The 19,774-nt window shown below is 31.7% G+C and overlaps 3 protein-coding genes across 5 annotated transcripts; 2 read left to right on the top strand and 1 right to left on the bottom strand.

The window, feature by feature from the left end:
- The first annotated feature begins 682 nt into the window (after positions 1 to 682).
- LOC108452112 (uncharacterized) lies at positions 683 to 3,189 on the top strand. Of its 2 annotated transcripts, none has more exons than XM_017749862.2 (2): positions 683 to 1,544; positions 2,154 to 2,446. In XM_017749862.2, the coding sequence occupies exons 1-2, from the start codon at positions 1,263 to 1,265 to the stop codon at positions 2,196 to 2,198; spliced, it is 327 nt and encodes a 108-aa protein (XP_017605351.1). In that variant the 5' UTR covers positions 683 to 1,262; the 3' UTR covers positions 2,199 to 2,446. The 2 variants fall into 2 exon arrangements, with proteins under 2 accessions (XP_017605351.1, XP_017605350.1); XM_017749861.2 differs by lacking the exon at positions 2,154 to 2,446 and adding an exon at positions 2,772 to 3,189 and having other exon boundaries at positions 692 to 1,544.
- A 2,001-nt stretch (positions 3,190 to 5,190) lies between these two features.
- Positions 5,191 to 6,081, bottom strand: LOC108450970 (uncharacterized). Its single transcript, XM_017748721.1, has one exon. It carries the CDS (start codon positions 6,079 to 6,081, stop codon positions 5,191 to 5,193), a length of 891 nt encoding a protein of 296 aa, XP_017604210.1.
- A 3,478-nt stretch (positions 6,082 to 9,559) lies between these two features.
- On the top strand, positions 9,560 to 12,876 carry LOC108450718 (uncharacterized). 2 transcript variants are annotated; one of them, XM_053027971.1, is made up of 6 exons: positions 9,574 to 9,993; positions 10,841 to 10,890; positions 10,987 to 11,064; positions 11,484 to 12,054; positions 12,128 to 12,262; positions 12,350 to 12,876. In XM_053027971.1, exons 1-6 carry the CDS (start codon positions 9,856 to 9,858, stop codon positions 12,617 to 12,619), a joined length of 1,242 nt encoding a protein of 413 aa, XP_052883931.1. In that variant the 5' UTR covers positions 9,574 to 9,855; the 3' UTR covers positions 12,620 to 12,876. The 2 variants fall into 2 exon arrangements, with proteins under 2 accessions (XP_017603956.1, XP_052883931.1); XM_017748467.2 differs by having other exon boundaries at positions 9,560 to 9,993; positions 12,128 to 12,876.
- Positions 12,877 to 19,774: the final 6,898 nt, after the last annotated feature.

Genomic DNA, 19,774 nt, shown 5'->3' on the forward strand with positions numbered 1-19,774 from the left:
TTTTTTGTCATCTCATCCTGATTTACTCCAACTATGTTATTGTTTTTTAATGGCTTAAATAATTATTTGGGGTTTGAACTTGATAAATTTTTTTATATTGAAGTCTGAGTTTTTTTTCAAGTTAAGTCTTAAACTTGACAATTGTTCTCATATTGAGATATAAATTTAACAATTTTTCACATATTAGGGCCTGAATTTTTTTTAGTCTAAATTAAACTCTAAACTTGATAATTGTTCCCATATTACAGCTTGAACTTAACAATTATTCTCAAATTAAGGATTGAACTTTAAGTTTTCAAGGATTAATTTTAGGGTCAAATTTAGGGTCTAACTTGAATAAAAAATTTCAGACCCCAATATGAAAAATGTTACCAAGTTTGAGTCCTAAAATGTTATTTAACCCTTTCTTAATTATAAGATAACATGATTTTTTGTTTCACCTTGCAGTAGTTTTGAAGATCTTAAGCGTGATTGTGTAGGAATCTAGACAGGAAATGGGGACGACAAACCTTAGACGCTGCCAGGCTAATAGGAGATTGGAATTAGCTGCCCTCTGTGTGTCGTGCCGTTGTTGAAAAGTAGGTGTTCGGTGCCCTGCGCTAAACGTGCATTTGGTAGGTTGACCTTTACAGTATAGCTTATACTGTTATATCCCAAAATAATATGACATTGTTTAGGCTGCCTCCTAATTATCTTAAATTAGGGCATAATCTTAAATTTTAGATTAATTTATTATTTTAATCAATTTAGTACTTTATTTATAAAATATTATGAAACCTTCCTTCAATCAAATTTCCAATGTATATTTTTTATGCTGTGATTTCTAAATCCATCCAACTCAAGCAAAAAGCCAAAACATTCTAATTAATTAGTCAATTTCAACTCTTTAATTTGCCTCTCATTCCAATGAAAAAAATTAATTTACAAATACCCAGAATTTTGTTTGTTTGTTCTTCCACCAACAAAATAATGACACAGAAATCACAAGTTGTACTGTAATAGTAGCAAAAGAAATAGAAAACCTTCAAGTTCGTTACTCCCAGCCAGGTCACTTCATGTAAAGATAGCGCACATGCTTCCCTCTCCAGTCTCCAGTTTAAGTAGTCAAAGAAGCTTTGATTCCGGTGTAAAAGCCTTAAGTACTGCCACAACTTCATGACTATTCAAAAGCCCATTCTTTCTCTCCCTCATAGAGAGCTACGCCATGAGATTTGAGTAAGAGCTACATTTTCGTTCTTTTTCTATTTTTTTTATCAACAAAAATGGGACAAGAAAAAAGCTACTTCTATAGTTGGTCACCGGTTGGAGCTCCATTGAATGTACAAAGGGAGGAGGACCACTGGAGACACGCTGACAACTCTGTCAATGCGGTGTCTTTTGGCTTTGTTGCAACTGCCATTCTCATCTCCATGTTCTTAGTCATGGCCATCTTTGAACGCTTTCTTAAACCCAACACTTCCCCTGGCCCTGGCGGTGGCCGTAACCATGCTGACCTTCAACCTCAGCTTAGTTTCAACGGCAAGCCCAGCCATCCATCACCAAAAGTGAGTTCACCCTTTTGCTTCAACATCCGGGGTTTCTTCTATATTTCCCAAATCTCTTTTTCATTTTTCTTGAATTTGATTGTTTACTTTGCATTACATGGCTAGTATATTTCTAAACCGAGGATAAAGGGAACAACTTTAACTTTTTTCTGAAAACAGTAATACAGTAGTAACTACTAGCATCTGATCTGACATAAAAGCTTCTCTGCATCATACAGTTTACATGTCAGCAAAATCCTCCATCTTGGCTCAAGTTAAAATTTATTTGCTTTGACAGCTACATGCATTTTATTTTTGGTATGATATGCGTTTCTTTTCTTGTAAATTGAACATCTACTTCTTCTTTGAACTAGTCATCTTCTGAATTTACTTTCGGTGTTATCTATTTTGACTTCGTTGATCGGTAAGTGCTCAAATTTTTGAACCATTAACTTAGCTAGTTAATGAAAAAAAGCTGATTTTTAATGTTAATTTGAAGCCTCATCACTAAAGCATCCCAGTTAAGTTTCCTTGCTCTCATGAAATTGCAAATTTTCTATCTTTAGCCAGAAAGTTTAATCAATTTTTATAGCTGAGAGCTGTGATGTCGTTGTATATATGATGTTATAGGCAATGGTTCATCTAAGACGTGAAGGGTCTGCTGAAGTTGAATAGTTGGTCCCAGGCCAACGAAGCCTAGCAGATAAGATGTCTATAATTGTTTGTGTTTAGACCTACCATTCTGTAAATGTTTGTCCTGCTGCTCGTGGTCAGTCCCTTGGTTTATGAACAAACGGTCAACCTGCTTCAGTTGATTGCTTCTTAATCTTATCAATGTACGCTCTTTTAGCTTCATTATGACAATTGACCCATGGATTCTGTGGTTTATGAGATTATGTTTAATGCACTTTCACTATGGGAAATGATAGGCCAATTCGGATGAACTATCTCAGTTGAGGTTAATTTTTTCAAATGTATCTTAGTGATGAACTATTCCTACCCTATTTTTCAATTTTATGGTTGAATAATGCTTACTGATCACTTCACCGTGAAGTTGTGTTTTAGATTTAAAACCTTTCGAAATGGTTCGATCTAATTCTAGCCAACAATGGATTTGGTGTCAATCATTTCTATATATTTTTTGGTTTTAGGATATATGAGACATGTTGTTGCTCTACTGATTCCTTAGTAAATCAATGTTGATGTTGATTGAATGAAAGATCATATAAAGGTGGTTTACTTGTGCAGATGACGATATACACCAGTGGAGTTTCAGTGTTAATGCCCGGGGATGTTATTCCTACTTCCATTGCAATTTGCACACCCTGCCCGCATCAACACCACTCATCAGTCAATCGCAACTCAGACTCCTCTGTAAACATTAATGCAAGTTAGTGGAGAAAACTCAAATAGAGCAATCTAACCGCATGTGCTGCATCAAACAATGATTATGGTTACTATACAGCACTGGGTTTTTTATGAACAAGCAATGACTAGATAATAGTTTCCCTTTTTCTTTTTTGTTTTTGGGTCAGAAGATCGTTTATAATGTGTATATAGAGATAGTTTTAGGTACGCTGGCTGGTTATGGCAACATTTAAGTTGCCTTTCTGACAATTTCCACCATTTCCATCAAATGGATCTTTTTAAACTTCCAGCTCCACAACATGTTGTCGAGCAGAACTTTGCTGGTGCTGAAAAAACAAGATGTGATGAAGGATGATTCATTTGGGACAAGAATCTGGCAAAAGAATTTCACTTATATCAATTGTTACAACCCTAACTGGAATTAAGTCAGTCTCACAAAAGCTTTGGCGCATTCAAATCTCCCCGCGTTGGAACTATTGATCTTCCTAGTCCCTATTGAACTTTGGGCTCTGTTTCAGGGCCTAAAAAAACTAAAGAAAATGCAGTCTTCCAAGGCCTAAAACTGCTACCAACCAGAGATGGCCCATGCCAACCAGCAAAATCTAGACTAAGTTCCTGTTCCAGACTTTCGATGAGGGCAGTCGACTACATTTCTTCCAATTTCGGACACAGCTAGGACAAGAATGAACCTGGAATTGTCTTTTTTCGTATTTTTACAAGTTTCTCAAAGTACACCTCCACAAATTCGAACCGGAACATCAACTAGAAACAGCACACACTCCTTTGAGTGTGAGAATGTGAATTCAAATAAGTTTTTAAGCATGATACGACTTTAAAGAACATGTGAGTATCAAAATAAAATATTATTGAATTATACGTCATAGCACAAATTGACCGGTCGGAGCGGATGGTGACAATTACCTTTTGTTTATAGCATATTGTAGGCAAAACCATACCCCTTTGAACCAATGAAACTCCTTGTGCCTTTCAGAAACCTCAAAGAAATGGCCGTTGTATTCGTGTAGATTTTCGTGTCTCAATTTAAATCCAATACATGTCCTGTAGTTGAAAAAGCCAAAGTTCCATGATCAATCTTTTGTAATGGAAACAAAAAATAAGGCCGATTTGGATGAGTTTTTTCTTTCAAACATTTGAACCTTGGATGTATTCCGTATTTGTCATTTCTTATGAAAGAGACGAGTATAGAAAAACTTAAAAAGAAGCAGCCAATATAACTCAACTGATCTTCTTCACCCCCATTAGTTGCTTGGTTGAGAGACTCCACCAACATATTCCCATTAACGGATCAGTATTAAACATAGGACCACTTCCACTGTTTTTACTCATTCATCTACAACGGCTACACTCATCCTCCAAATTTTCAATTTCCACATTCATTTATTTACTACACTTCCCGTTGTGTTTTTACTATAGGATTTAGCAATGGTAGAATTATTAAAGTGGGTTAAATTCTTTATGTATTCCTTTTGGTTGTACAATACTTTCCTCCATTTAATGTCTCTCATTTAGGTGTTAGAAAAGGGAAATGTGGGGCCAAGCATGGAGGCCGTCCTCAGTTTCGATTTGGCAATGGTGGAGCCAGCAGCCTGAAAACCCCTCTGCATATTGCTCATAATCTTGTGAGTAAAAAAAAAAAAAAAAGTTTGGATCTTAAAAGTATTTGCAAATACTGGCAATGGCTTGCCTCGAAAAAAAATTTTAATAGCTTGCTCAAGATCCCAGTTTCAAAGGACATAATTATGTGCCTCATTTATCTAAATCTAATCATAATAAATGTCTAAACATCAACTTTACACCTAAAAGTTGTCTCACCAAAAACTACTTTAACCAAACCAACAACAAAAGATAAAAGAATAATGGTACATTCATTAAGTTCCTACTTTTTTATTTAAATGTTAGGATTCAATTATGATTCAAGCCATGAAATTTTGAATAAAGGAAGAGGGAAAAGGCAGCCATGATGAAGTTCCAGATTGAATGTCATTGTTTCAGTCTTGCAGAAATGCAAATATTTTTTTTCTCATATAGCAGCAATGAAGAGTAGAAAATAATACAAGAGCGAAATTCATTAAAGGATAAATCACAGGTCAATTAAGACAAGTAGTAGTAGACAACAGCCCACTACTGCAACTCTCAAAAACATATACAACAAAATCTTCCCTTCCAGCTCAGACGGACGACCTCTGACTTCAATGTTCAATCAATATTCACAATTTTAAACAAACAAACAAAAATTAAAAAAGGTGATTAAACTTAAGATACACTTCTTCGTTCATCTCTAGAGAAAGATGAAACATTCAAGGGAAACAAGAGGATTTTCAAGTGATTCATTTGGAGCACTTGATGTAGCTGCATTGTTATTGCTACTTGGCCATTTTCCTTCCATGGTGGTTGTAGTAGTTGCACCATGCTGCTGCTCCACTTTTTTGCTATTATCCGTCTCTCCCGGATCAAGTCTGGCCCTACCGGGGGATTGATTGGTCCTTCTTCCAGACGGGCTCCGACCCATTACAGATCTATTCACAGCAGGTGACCTTGACCTCCTTCCTGAACTCTCACCCGGGTCCTTCCTCGGCAGGTCGGGTCTTGACACACGTCTCAGTGTGGGTTCCCTGCTATGAACCAACCTCACTGATGCTGACCCCCCATTCACAACCCCATTTCTTCTGCCAGGCGATTGGTCAAGTTTTCGGGTCGGGGACCTACCCACAACCTGGTTCCTTGACCCGGATCTCGCCGGAGATCTGAACACTTTCTGCTGCCTCACTTCTTCTTCTTCTTCTCTTCTGTCGGTTATAGTTGAAACGCTTTCACTTACACTAACACTGCAAATCTCAGAAACATCCTCCGACGCTGACTCTTCAATGACATTGACAGGCAATTTCGGCTCAGGCTTGATGTTAAAATTCAGGCTTTCCTCCCCTTGGGTCTTGACAAACGCTGGTTTTTCTATCTGGGGTTTCTTCTTCTCTTCTTCTTGTGGGATAAAGATGCGAGCTTTGGGCTTTGGAGTTTCAGAAAGAACTTCTTTCACCGTTTCTTCTTCCGCTGAAGGCGGCGGAGCTCTGCTTTCAAGGCTTGGCTTTTGGTTAAAAGATTCAAGACCCGCATGTAAATGTGCTTCCTTTCCACGAGAGGAACCGTTTTTAGTGCTTAGACAACAACCCATTTGAGGAAATGGAGGCTACAGCTGGACTCAGAAACAAGGTAGCATTGTTGGGTTAAGCTCAAAAACGAAGCTTTTCTTCTTCTTTGGAAAAAAGGTTGGGTATTTTACTTTTCCCGGCGTCAGAAATGAAGACAAGAGGAGACAAGGAGTAGGGTAGTTAAATGGGAACCGAATGTGAACGTCTCATAAAAGAGATGGAGGTCAATGAAATGCATTTATTCTCTAACATCACCCCGTCAGTTCGCCAAGCTAACTTTTTTCCTATTTCTATTCATGCCCTAAACATTTTTGTTCTTTCTCATTTAAGTCCCTTCTCTTTTTTTTTTTTGGTTGCTTTTAATATAATCGTACTGTGTCTCGTGATTTGCGCAAATATTTAGCGATCGGCGCAGGTGGAGGGTGATTTTTGTATGTTTGCAAACCGTCGATTCTTGTGATTTTGTTGCGATCAATACTGATGGCGTCTAATCTAATCAGAATGGTGGGTAGATGGGGGCCACTACTGAGGGATCTTATGTGGGGAGTATGGAAGATCTAACGGTAGTGATTGATTTCATGGTCTGGCGTTGACTATTTGACCTACAAGTTTCACGGATTTGCATGAACGTGAATAATTCGTCTAGATTTTCAAGTTCCTAAACAACAATATTACATTCTAAGACATTTTCTGTTTGGCTCAGTTTGTACTTAGAGGTAATAAAGTTTGAGTTATGTAGGGCATTATATTAAATGAAAACATTTACTATGATACAAAGTAACATGACAAATACAAACTTAGTAAGATGGTGATAAATCCAGCAAATTTATGTACATGTTATCAATGGTTAGATTTTGTGATAATTAATATTATGATCCAAAGTAACATGACAAACACATGCGTACGTACGAAGAGACCCCTCAGCAGTGAGCACGTGTTTTTATTCAGGCCAAGTGAAAAATGCTAGAGGAGTTGTTAATTTTAAATCCATTGATTTTGGGATATAAATATTTAAACTGTCTTCAAATTGTGACTTCTTTTTCGTGGACAATATTTTGAAATCTAACATATTCAAGTAAATATATATAAATTTATCCACTCCAACCAGACAACAAAATGTGGCAACTTGATATGAACCATGTCACAGAGCAAAGGCTAGAAAGCAATGAATGGATTGATAATAGATCCGGGGAAATTGCAGTACAAATGAACATATCACATCGATGCGGTGTACTTGCAGGTAGGCAGGGGTGGTAAGTTAAAACAATAAATAGGAAAATAACCTTTGTCCCATTTGATTTAAAGTTTTTGGGCTGTCAAACAGACTAAAGGTTGAAAATGACCAGAAATGGAGATTAATGACATTGTGTCGTGATTGTTAAAGGATAAATTGAAAGACGATATTATTAAAAATAATAAATACGAATTTCGAAAATAAGGAAAAAAAATCATGTGTACATTAATATGTGTATTAATATTGTCCAATAAGTTCAAGTATGTTGCTAGAAACCTTAATCAAAGTAAAAAAGGACGTTTATCACATTCATCTGATTACATTTTAATTATCACAAACTTTCATGAGCTCACCAACTCTGTAGAAGAAGAAGACCCGAACAAACTTTTTTATTAAATGGTAGCAGTACTTTTTTGTTTTTTGTTTTTTTTTTCCAACCAAAAGAAGGTAAAACAGTAAAGTTCTTTAAAGACAAGTGGACCAAAAACAGGATTTTACTTTCTTAATAGGCATTTTCAGTGGAAAGTTATGCTATTTGGGTTGAAGGCAGCTCTTTCTCTCTTTCAGAAAGCAATGATAAAGATTTTTCTTTGATGAAAAATGCTTCGAGATATCTTGCTCTACAGCTAAGATGAAGAATTTCATGCTCAGCTCCTTAAAAATTTCAAATTTCTTATTTATAAATATGAGATAATGCTTTCAAAAAGAAAGATGCAAATCAACAAATCAGAGATTGAATTCTTAGGAATAGAGATTAAAGATGGAAGATACTCTCCAGGTACTCATATTGCTCAGGAACTCCTGAAGTTTCTATTCAAAAACCTATCTTTTAAACAGGTACAGCAATTTTTTAGGATAGTTAATTATCTTAGAGATTTTAGTTAGTACAATCAATGAAAACATGAAGGACCAAAAAATGGTCCAAATTGGTGTTAGGCAGAAGCATTTCAATAGTAAGTTGACAGCCCATGCATTCGCTTCAAGTTTCCTAGAAGCCCATAACTCAGCCTATTAGGTTTTACAAGTTGCAATATCCAAAAAGCTGCAAATTCAATGAGACAAAGGCCTATACAATGAGCCCCATAACCCAGAAATCCACATTGCTCCTGTTAAATAATATATGTGCACTGATTTGCAGCAGCTCAATCTACTCTCCAGCCATAATATTCAGTTAAATGTTTTAAAGAAAGAAAAAAGATATATTCTATGCTTGTTCTCTAGGCAATTAAGAAAAAATGCTTTTTAACATGAGATACCTAAATTCTTGTTACATGTTTAGGTTGCACAGTTACAAGTCTTTTAGTTAACAAATTTTGACTATTAAACAACGACATATTAATAATTGAAATCAGTTTTGTTAAAATTCATTATCAACACAAAGATTTATTTAATTTAATATTTTTTATAATTTCGCCAAAAAACTTAATCATCTACGTCATAATTAAAATAAATAAATAAATGGAAATTAGTATTCTAATTTAATTAAAATAAGAAAATACAAATACATAATAGAGCAAGAGAAGATAACCATTTAAAAATAATTTAATTACAGTTCTTTGAAAATGAGTTGAAAGAAAAGATTATTCTTTCTTATGTTAAGAAGGTTTATTAAGTATATATCCAATATTTATAATGTAGTATGAAATTATTATAATGTATAGAATATCAAAATTATAATTTAAATATTTATGATTCAAATCCTCAACATTTACCATTAATGACAAGGTTTTATTGGTAATTTTATTATTGAATGACTTTAATATTTTTAGTTTCTTATTAAATTAACAAAGTTACCATTTTTGCAAAAATGTTAACAAGAGAAAATGCCAACGGATTGAAAAAAATCCATCCAAGGTGTAGATGAATAAATAATTTATATAAAAATGTATATTTATAAAATTATTTTAATAAAAATTATGGGTGAAGTGGTGAAAAACTTTATTTGAACTTATTGGTCTAGACTTTTAAATAATGTTTTTAATATAAAAGTATGAAATAATAAAATATTCTTATAATAATAGTAATTATCTTTTAAATTAAATTAATAGTATTTTAATAATTTTATAATTAATTGATTGAGTATTAACTTAATTAATATGAATATTATTATCAACACAAGAAAACGTTTGAGTTCAAGCACACTGAAATACGTTAAGTCAAAAATAACAAAATATATAATGAGGTTATTAAAAAACAAAAATAATTTCATAACTAAATTGATATTGGATTAAATTGTGATATGAATTCATAAATAGATTTTATAAAAATTATTCTATTAAAAAAAATTATATCCTTCTCCCTTCCATTCTTAGATGTTACTTGTTTGCTCCATAAGTTTCTCTTTTTTGCTATTTCCATTACCATTAAAGATTGAATTTTTTTCCCTATTACATCCTTTTGAGCGAATTTCAATTTTCACCAACTAAAAATTTGAAAACAACCGCTCGTCTTCTCGTAAAAAAACCGCCTTTTGCTTGTTCGGAAAAGACGGCGGCTTTTATAATTTCCGGTGGTGCCTTGTCGTCGTCGTTGTTATTGAAGTGACAGTGTCGTACAAGTAGAAATGGGAACAGGGAGGTGGGGTACGTGGGAGGAGCTTTTGTTAGGCGGGGCGGTTCTCCGTCATGGTACCCGAGATTGGAACCTCGTCGCTTCGGAGCTCCGGACCAGAACTGTTGCTCCTTTCGGATTCACCCCGGAGGTTATTAATCAATTAATACTTCAATTCAACTTGATTTGTTGGAATTTTTTTCTCCTTTTTCTGGCATAACTGCTTTGTTCAGAATTTACCTAAAATTATATGTTTTAAAATCAAAATACTAGCGCGACGTTTTGATTTTAATTATATACTTCTTAATTATTTACTATTTATAGTAACAAATTAATAATGTTGTATTAAATTCAATAGTTGACAAATTTTCTTTAATTATTTCTATACACAGCAATCTTAATGGGTGCTTAGGACACTTCTTAGCAAAACCACTTTTTAAAAAAATGAAGATATTGTCTGTTGGTCAATGTCATTATGTTAATGATGGGCTTGCTTGGCTAATGGGGAAAGGGTCTGTCACGTGATATCCACCTGACCAATAAGGAACAGCGAATTTGCTCAATGCATGAATGAAGCTGGACATTGGTTAATGCTTGATCTTTCACTTCCATGGTTGTTTTTTTTTTTTTTTTTAATAAGCCTTAGCTAGGTGTAGTAGATAGCACTGTAACCGAGCTGAGTCGAGCTTGAGCTTGATTCAAAACTAGTGAATCAAAATTATGGATCTTAAGGTTGCCTACAACCTAAGCTTGGATTTCATCATAGGTGCAAAAGGAAATGGGTTTTATGGTGAATGCTTGAAGTTGTTGCGATTTATAATTCAATTCTATGATTAAGGAAATGTGTTTTATTGAATAAAGTTGAACTCTTCCTTGTTCATTTAGGATGGATTAATAGAGTAGTACTGCAGCTATAACGCAGTCTATTAGGTTCTTTGTCAAAATGCTTAATTTTATTTTCATTAGTTTCTTCTGATGGAGCCGGTATCTAAATGCAGATTTGTAAGGCTAAGTACGAGGATTTGCAGCAACGTTACTCAGGTTGCAAGTGAGTAATCCTCATCAGAGCTAGTTCTCTTGTTTGCATACTTACATTTTGAAGTGTGGTGCTTTATTAACAATTGTATTACGTTTTCCTTGTCAGAGCTTGGTTTGAAGAGTTACGTAAACAGCGAATGGCAGAGTTGAGGCAAGCTTTAGAGAAAACCGAAGACTCGATTGGGTGAGTAATTTTCCCTTTTTGTAATCTGTCGATCGCTTTAACTTTTGATGTTCCAAAATACCAGATTCCTTAAGAAGATTTTCTGGTTTAAACTATATACAAAGCACCTATAGTCAATGGTTACTTCCCAAAGAGTGAAAGAGAAAGCTGTAACCCAGTTAATGGTCCTGTAAGAGCTATTTCTGGATGGTCCGTAGTTACAAGGGTTGAACATAGAGAAGAAACACTTAAAGTGGGCTTGAGATTTTACCAAAGTTCTTTTATCATTGATGTCTCCAAGTATATGTATCTGCATTTTGTTTTATAATAATGGCACATGAAAAGTTGTGAATTTGATCTTGGTTCCTTTGGATATTTTAACATTCTAAAAAATTGCATTCTTGTGTATACGTTAAACTGGACTCATCTGGTCTTATCAGGTCACTGGAATCAAAGGTAGAGGGCTTGAAGGCTGAGAAAAAAGATGATTCCCAGGTTATTTACGGTTCCAGTCAGACAGAATCAGCTATACCATGTCTTAAATCTGAGGGAATTGAATTTTCCAGTAAGGAAAAATGTAAGGATAGACTCTCTGCCAGTAGTTTCACACAGGAAGCTGAGACAAACTGGCCTCCTCATTGTCAGATTCCCGTTGCTGTGCCTGCTGAAGTGATGGATGTGAAGCAAGGAGATTCACTGACCTCTGAGAGAGAGCAAATTTCAAGCATCGATAAGTTGGTAAATACTTTCTGTGGAGGAAGGTTTCTGAGTATAAGGAAGAGGAAGAGAAAAGATTGCAGCAAAAATGCCAAAGAAGGGAGTGTTGGAGAAAGCGAGTTCCTAGGCCCAGCTGATGTTGCAAATGCTTTATGGTGCAAAGAAACTTCAGCCAGCAGTGAGGATCAGAACAGAGGTTCCAGCAGTGAAGTGATTGATGATATAATGGGAATATTCAGTTCTATAGCCAAGAATGATTGCACGAGTGTCTTTCGGAGAAGGCTTGATAGCCAGGTAAGAACAGTATTCTCAATTTAGTTTGTTACCTAGGTGTTAATGTTGATAAATAGATAATCTCAACACGCAGGAAAGAGGGAGGTACAAGAAAATGATCCGGCAACACAGGGATTTTGACACTATAAGATCGAGAATAGCCAGTAAGTCCATCATGTCGGTAAAAGAACTGTTCCGTGATATGTTATTAGTTGCCAACAACGCCCTGGTATTTTATTCCAAGAACACTCGTGAATATAAATCCGCACTACTCCTTAGACATATTGTCACTGCAACTTTGCAACAACATTTGAAGGAATTAAGAAGCAAGGTTCCCCTGCATAAGCCTCTTGCAAAGCCCCGAAGCATTCACCCAAGTCATCACGAACGGCTAGGAAACACTGCCAACAATGAGACTCCAGTAGTTGTGAATTCCCGTGGATGTAAAAACACATCTAATGCAGAGTCTCCTCCCTCAATGGAATCCTCAACGTTTTCAGCTCAGCCAAGAAATGCGGGCTGTGGATACGCTATTCAAAAGTCCGAAAGTCCAACAAAAGGAAGAAAGAGGGCTCGAGCTTGTTGATCATGTTGTAAAATGCATGTTAATCTTTTTGGACTTGTAGAACGCAGTTGTAGCTCGGTTGTCTAATATTAAACTATTCGATTTACAGGCTTGTGGGCTAGCTTTCTCATTTTTCACGTTAATGAGACCTTTCCAAGTGGACTTTAGCTCATTAGGGCTACCCACTCAAATGTTAGACTTCGGCTATAGGTTGCGGAGAAACTTTAATAAAATAAACAGTGGATTTATTGGCCGGTAGCCACGTGTTAGAGACATAATCCCAGGTCTTACGTCGTCCAAATCCGACCCATGACTTCTGTTTATTTGCTGTCAAAGCTGTCGTGAAAATCAACATGTTTTAGGTGACTAGTAAACCTAATTCTTAACAAACTTAATTAAGGAACCACTCTTCACTTTCCGCATCTACATAAAATAAAAACCAGACATTATAAAATATTGTTTAATCCATGTCTTTTTCACTCTATTATTTTACTCGGGAAAATAGTCTGATAAAACAAAAGTCAATTGCCCCCACTTAATCATTTATAACAACCCATTCCTTCTCAAATATTTTATGTGACGAATAAAATTATCACTAACTGCAGTCAGGGCGGAGTCGGGGTTGGCAGAGAATAGCCCCCTAAAATGGAAAACTTTGTTTTTAATCTTTTATAATTTTAAAATTTTAAATTAAGATATAGTAAATTTATACTTTAATCTTAAAAATAAAAATAAATATTTAATTCTTTAAAAATTATAAAAATATAAATTATTAAAATAATAAAATTTTACTTTTACTATTATAAAATATACAATTTAATGTTACTCCTTTCAGAAAATATTCTAACTCCACCCTAAATTTGCATTCAATATAAAACATGGTCATCCTAACGATGGTGGCTACGCCAATGCCCATTATGCTTTCTTGAAAATTAATTAGTTAATTTATATTTTCAAGATTTATCACAATTAATCTTTACTTCCAAAATTTGTCTTCTCTATGTAAACCATATGAAAGTACATTAATTTATCATTTGTTCATTTCTCCATTATTCTTTAACTTTCTATCAAAGAAGAAAAATATATATGAAAAGTTTAACCAAAAATAAAAATTTGAATAACAACATTAAATATTTTATTTGAACTCTCTTATAAAGATATTATAATAAATGAAAGATGAAATAAATATTCAAACGGAACATTTGAAAATTTCAATATCAAGAATAATGTTAATAATGAATCACCTAATAATAAAGACATTCTACATTTAATTTCACCTAATAAAAATTAAAGCATCTCTAGCTCAATAAAATACAATGTTTAGCTAAAGATGGAAGTAAATTTTTTTATACCAATGTTAGGCAGATTATGAAAGAGATGGATGCTGGGTTATTATGTAAGTTTTTTACCGAAATGAAGTTCTATTATGTTCATTCAGCCATTGAATCAAATAAAGAAAGAAAGAAATTGTATTCTGTATTTCACTGTTTAATTAATGTCAAATCACATCTTCGCCCAACTATCAATCCTAACTTTTAAAACATTGATGTAAACGTACCTAACCCATTTTAGATTTGATTAAGTACAATTTAATCAAATGGTACTGGCATCATATCCATTAAGAATCGCACCGAAATGGCTAAACTGCATCATTTTATATATGCGATTTTAAGTGGTGAAATTCAGCAAATAAAAATCACATTGGTTTTCATTTTTTAATATTAAACATATGTTTGGTTAAAATAATATTTAAAATAAAATTAACAAATCCAAATAAAAGTAAAATTTCTTATATCTCTCATATTTTATTATTAGAAAAAAAAGAGACACTTTTCATAATTTTATTTATTGAATACAAAATTTTATTTTATTTACTAAATATATATATTTTTAAATTTTTAAAAGTAAAATATAAAAATATTTTCAGAAATAAGATAGAGCATAAATTCTATTTATAAATTTCCTCCTTTCTATATCTCAAACAACCGATTCTTTCGTGCAAAAGTTATATTTCTAAGTTTAAACTCTATTTTGATATTTTAGATTCTTAGCCTCACCTCTTTGTAAATCATATCTGAGTTATTGGTTTGAATCTATACTTATCTATACTATTATAATGCATTTATGAATTAATGTTATATATCAACGGATTCTAATTTAATTGTAAATTTATCAAAAAGTTTATTTATTTTACTAAGCATCAAATATTATTTGAGGATATTTATATCTTTTTATAATTTGATAAATTTAAAAATATATGCATGTAATAATTTAAACCAAGATATCTTAAAATCTACACTTACGACTTTATTATTTCATCCAAAATTATATTTAAGTTTAATCTTCCCTATGTGTGGTGTAGGTCTTATTATTAAGATAATAGTTATTATGTAACACCCCCTAACCCCAAACCGTTACCGGAACGAGGTTATGAGGCATTACCGGACATATTAGACAACTTACGAATAATTTACAATTAATATAACTTTCATAGTATAATATAATAATTAAGTCCCTATTTTGAACTCTCGAAGTTCAAACACGTATTAAAAGTAGAACAGAACTTGTTCGAGTATTCCATTTTTTTTTTTTTATAAAAATTTCGCAAGATTTCGCTTATTTTACCTAAACCTCCTGCAAATTCAAACCAAAACAACCAACACCAATATTTCACATTCATATACTAATATTTATATTATTAACAAAATTTTAATTTAATAACTATCATAGCATCATTCAAAATTGATTAAAAACTTCATTCATTTAACAACTTAATGTTCATGTATCAAAATATCATGTACTTTCCTTACCATTTCATTTAACCGTCTAAATTTTATAATTCATCATTCACTACCCAAAGTAATATACATATTCAAGTGACTAAATAACACCTATGTACATGCCACCTTTACCCAAAGAAAAATATACATCACCAAGTTTGTGTTGGAGTCGGGATTGTTTTGGATGCTGAGCCGGGACACTTGACTTCTACTAACCTGCGCACGGAATCAACCGTACGCTGAGTATGGATATACTCAGTGGTATAATATATCCTCCCAAACACACCAATAAGGCATTAAATGCCTATTCGGATAAACCGAAGTATATAATAACAGAAACATCTTCTCGGCCGAACTACAATCTCTTCATCACATCACAAATCCAATGGCATGCCATTTGTATCGAATCTAGTCCGACAAGTTAATAGGGTATTATTTTACTTTTTCTAATTTCAAATTAATTTACACAATAAATTTCAATACTCATTCAATTCAAATATCTATTATCTTAATTCATATACAAATTAATTTTCACACAAGTGTATACCATCAACACCATACATTTGTCACCATTTATTTATTTTTCAATAAATACAGTTTTCAAATAATCACATACTTACCTCAAGCCTTACTTACCATACATAACAATTAAAATTTCAGCAATCAATAATAATTAAAATTTGAATTATAGTAATACACACGTAATTCTCCGTTTTAGTCCTCGATGACTTTCTCATTTCCTTTCGATCTTGATGCTTGGGTTATTTGTTGGCTACTGAAAATAATAGTAATTTACATTATTATTTACAGCACTAATTATAATAAATAATTAAATTTCTAAACAACTCCTACCTTATTCCCAATTTAATCCTAACTAAACTTAATTATTTTCTTAATCCAATTCACTCTCTTTTCTATTCAAATTTTGTCTAAACTTATATTTAACTATAAAATTTCCAGCATATTTCCCTAATTTCTAAATTTCTTCAATTTAGTCCCTACAACATAAAACTTATAGCCTAGTTTACAATTTAATCCCTTAATCAATTCTAACTTAGAATTCATTCAATTAAATCCCTAATTCCATAATTTTTCCAATATGAACCCTACTTGGAAACATATGAACTCTTGAACTATCAACTTAATTTCATCAAAATCTTGTTTCAAAGCTCATAAAACATCAAAATTAAGAGAAAAAGGACTTAATTGACTTACCTTTTAAAGCCTCAAACCTTAAAACCCTAGTTTTTCCTTTCCCTTTTCTTTCTTTCTTTTTCATTCCCTGTTTCGAAATGCTTCTGTTCTGTTTCTTCTTTGTTTCTTTTGTCTTTCTTTTTATTCTTTTATTATTTCATTTATTTTACTTCTTTATTTTATCATTTAACTAATATATATTATTATTAATTTAATAACAATATAATTAACACATTTGTATACATGTATCTTTGTACACTTGTACACTATTATTACCATCCATTTGTCTTTCTTTTATTTATTTAACAAATAAAAAATATTAATATTTAATTAATAAATATCTTTAACTTAAAATTTAAGTAAATACATAATTATAATACAAATGTATATATTTATATTATTACAAATGTCATTATTTAATTTATTTTTCATACCAAAAATCTTATAATTTAATTATTTAATTAACAAATATCTTTATACTTAAATTATAAGTAATTAAATATTTAAATTACAAATGTACCCATACAATTCTTACACATGTATATTTTATTACCATACAATTGTCTTCTATTTAATTTATTTATAATATATTATCAATTAAATAATCATAACAATTTAATATAAAACCATAATAATAATCATTATAATATATAAAACCTAAAAAAATATTTGATTTTATTTCACCAATATGCCACCTCATTTGTAGTCAATGGCTTAATTTCCATTTTAATCATTTTTATTTTCTATTGCTTTATAATTAAACTTTTACCCTTTATTCAATTTAATCCTTTTATTACTTTCTCTAAATTAAGCTAAATTCACTTAATTAGATCCTAATTAGACACACTACTAGGCTCATAAACATTTTTAATAATTATTTTTGAACTTATTTCACTAAGACGGAGGCCCTATAACTCACTTTTCCGGTGCCCATGAATTTCGTGTCATTACATATTAAGATATATGTTATCTGTTTATTAACTTTAAATAATTTAAGAGTTTAATTATTTTGGTATAATGACTTATTTAGTCTTTTAATTTTATAAAAAGTTATTTTAGCATTTTATTTATTTTAACTATTAAGTTTGTATTTTTTGTCAAATCACCTCAAAACATATGAAAAAATTAACGTTTTTAACTTTATGATGTGGCATACATGTGAATTGTCACGTCAACATTCAATTAATTTTTAAAATTTTAAAATTCAAAAGAGTATAAAAATCTTTTAAATTTAAAAATAATAATTAAATGCTAACATGTCATTTATGTAGTAATCTATGTGTATGCCATATTAGCAAAGTTAACAAATATTAAATTTTGAATCCATTTTAGTGTAATTTGACCAAAAGAATACAAATACAAAGATTAAAAATATGAAAATTTAAATATGTAAAATTTGATGCCATTTTTAAAAATAACCGATCTGAAAGTGTGGTTAATAACTCACGTTGTCATGCGTGTGCCACAGCGTAGGGGTGTTTCTTTTGGCTCGTAAACAGAACTTTCCTCATCAGTCCACTCACACGAAATATGTGATCATCAACCTTAGATTATCTCAATTTTATTTTGTCGTTAACGTTTCTATTTTTTATTACCTTTCACTACTGTCAATTAAGTACGTAGGTCTATCCTCGTCACTAGAAAAAAAGGTTAAACCTTGATTATTGGTTAGTCTTTGCCGATGAAAAGAAAAGCAATAATGGATAGGATATATAGAAAAATCAACAATCAATCTGAGTAGAAGTGTGTTTGAATTATTTTTAAAATATAAGTTGGTTTATCCGAATTTAACTAAATTTTATTTTTATTTAATTTTATCATATAAAAATAAATATTTTATAATTATATATAAGAGTTATTGATTATTTTCTATTTTGTTTTTAGAGATATCTATGAAAAATATTTTACTTTACTAAACAATTTTGGGAAACCATAAAACAAAATCTATTCTATTAAAATAAGTCCAAAAAATCCATAAGATAGAAAAACTGAAAATAAAATTGAACCAATTTATAAACTACTTGAAAAATACAAAAAGAAAGAGATTGACGTCATAATAAAAAAAAAAAAAAAAAGAATAAATAACCAAAGGAGTGACGAAGTTGGCATACTACCAAACCATTATTATTGGAGATAAAATGATAAAATATAAGAAGAAACAAGGAGAATGTGATAATCTAGAAATTGGAGTGTTGGGTGCACGAGATTAACAACTTTATCTACAATTTGTATTATAACTCACTGATTTTTAATGAGGTACGAATCTAGTCTCAGTTAGATAATAGATAAGATAAGCATCGAATATTGTGGATACAAGGGCCATAGTGGACCTCATTCTTCCACCCTTACTTCTCTTTACTAGGATTCACAAATAAAATATCTATTCGATTTATAGTATTTTAGTTTAGTTTTCTCAAGCACGATTCAATTTTAGTTCCCTTTGATAAATAATTTTTTATTTACTTTTACTTTTATATTTTTATTTGAATTAATGAAAACAACTTTAAAATATTATATATTGATGAATCAAACTGAATTTGGTTTAGTTTTTATAACCTACAGTACGAAAGAATAATCGTATTTTTTTTTCCCAAAATGATTAATTCTGCCAAGCTGAAGAAATAAGCATTTAATTTGGTTCATTCAGTTTTGAGCTTTAGCAGATAGTTCGATCACATGATTTTTATTGGACAGATGAATCAAAATTTTGATTTATCATCAACTTATTTTACAAATTATTTAATTTAAAATTTATTTATAAATTACACGTGTCATAATCTTCGAATATTTTTTCTTTGTTTATTCCACTTGAGAAAATTTGGCGTTAGATAAAAGCGGGAAGCCACCAACTTTGTGTCAGGGGTGGAAATGAAAATTATTAATTTTTTAAGAGACTTAAACTCAATTTTTTATTTTAAAAAGATTTAAATTAAATAATTAACTTTAGCAATAAAAACAGAGAAAAAAAAATCGTTTATCCAAATCCCTAAAAGGCTTAACTTGTGTTATTAAATTTTGAGAGGCCTAAAAATGAAATTTATAGTAAAGAAAATAAAGGCTTCGCCCTTGAAGATGACTGTTAAGAGCAAGTCTTGCCGACTTTCTAACTACGCTCTTACTCCTAATGTTCTTTATTATTACGTCTAACTACAGTTTCAAATTTGGCTTAATTGTTCACCTATTTTTTTTTAGGGTTAGATTT

Source organism: Gossypium arboreum, chromosome 5 (genome assembly GCF_025698485.1).
Source record: "Gossypium arboreum isolate Shixiya-1 chromosome 5, ASM2569848v2, whole genome shotgun sequence".
NCBI lineage: Eukaryota > Viridiplantae > Streptophyta > Magnoliopsida > Malvales > Malvaceae > Gossypium > Gossypium arboreum.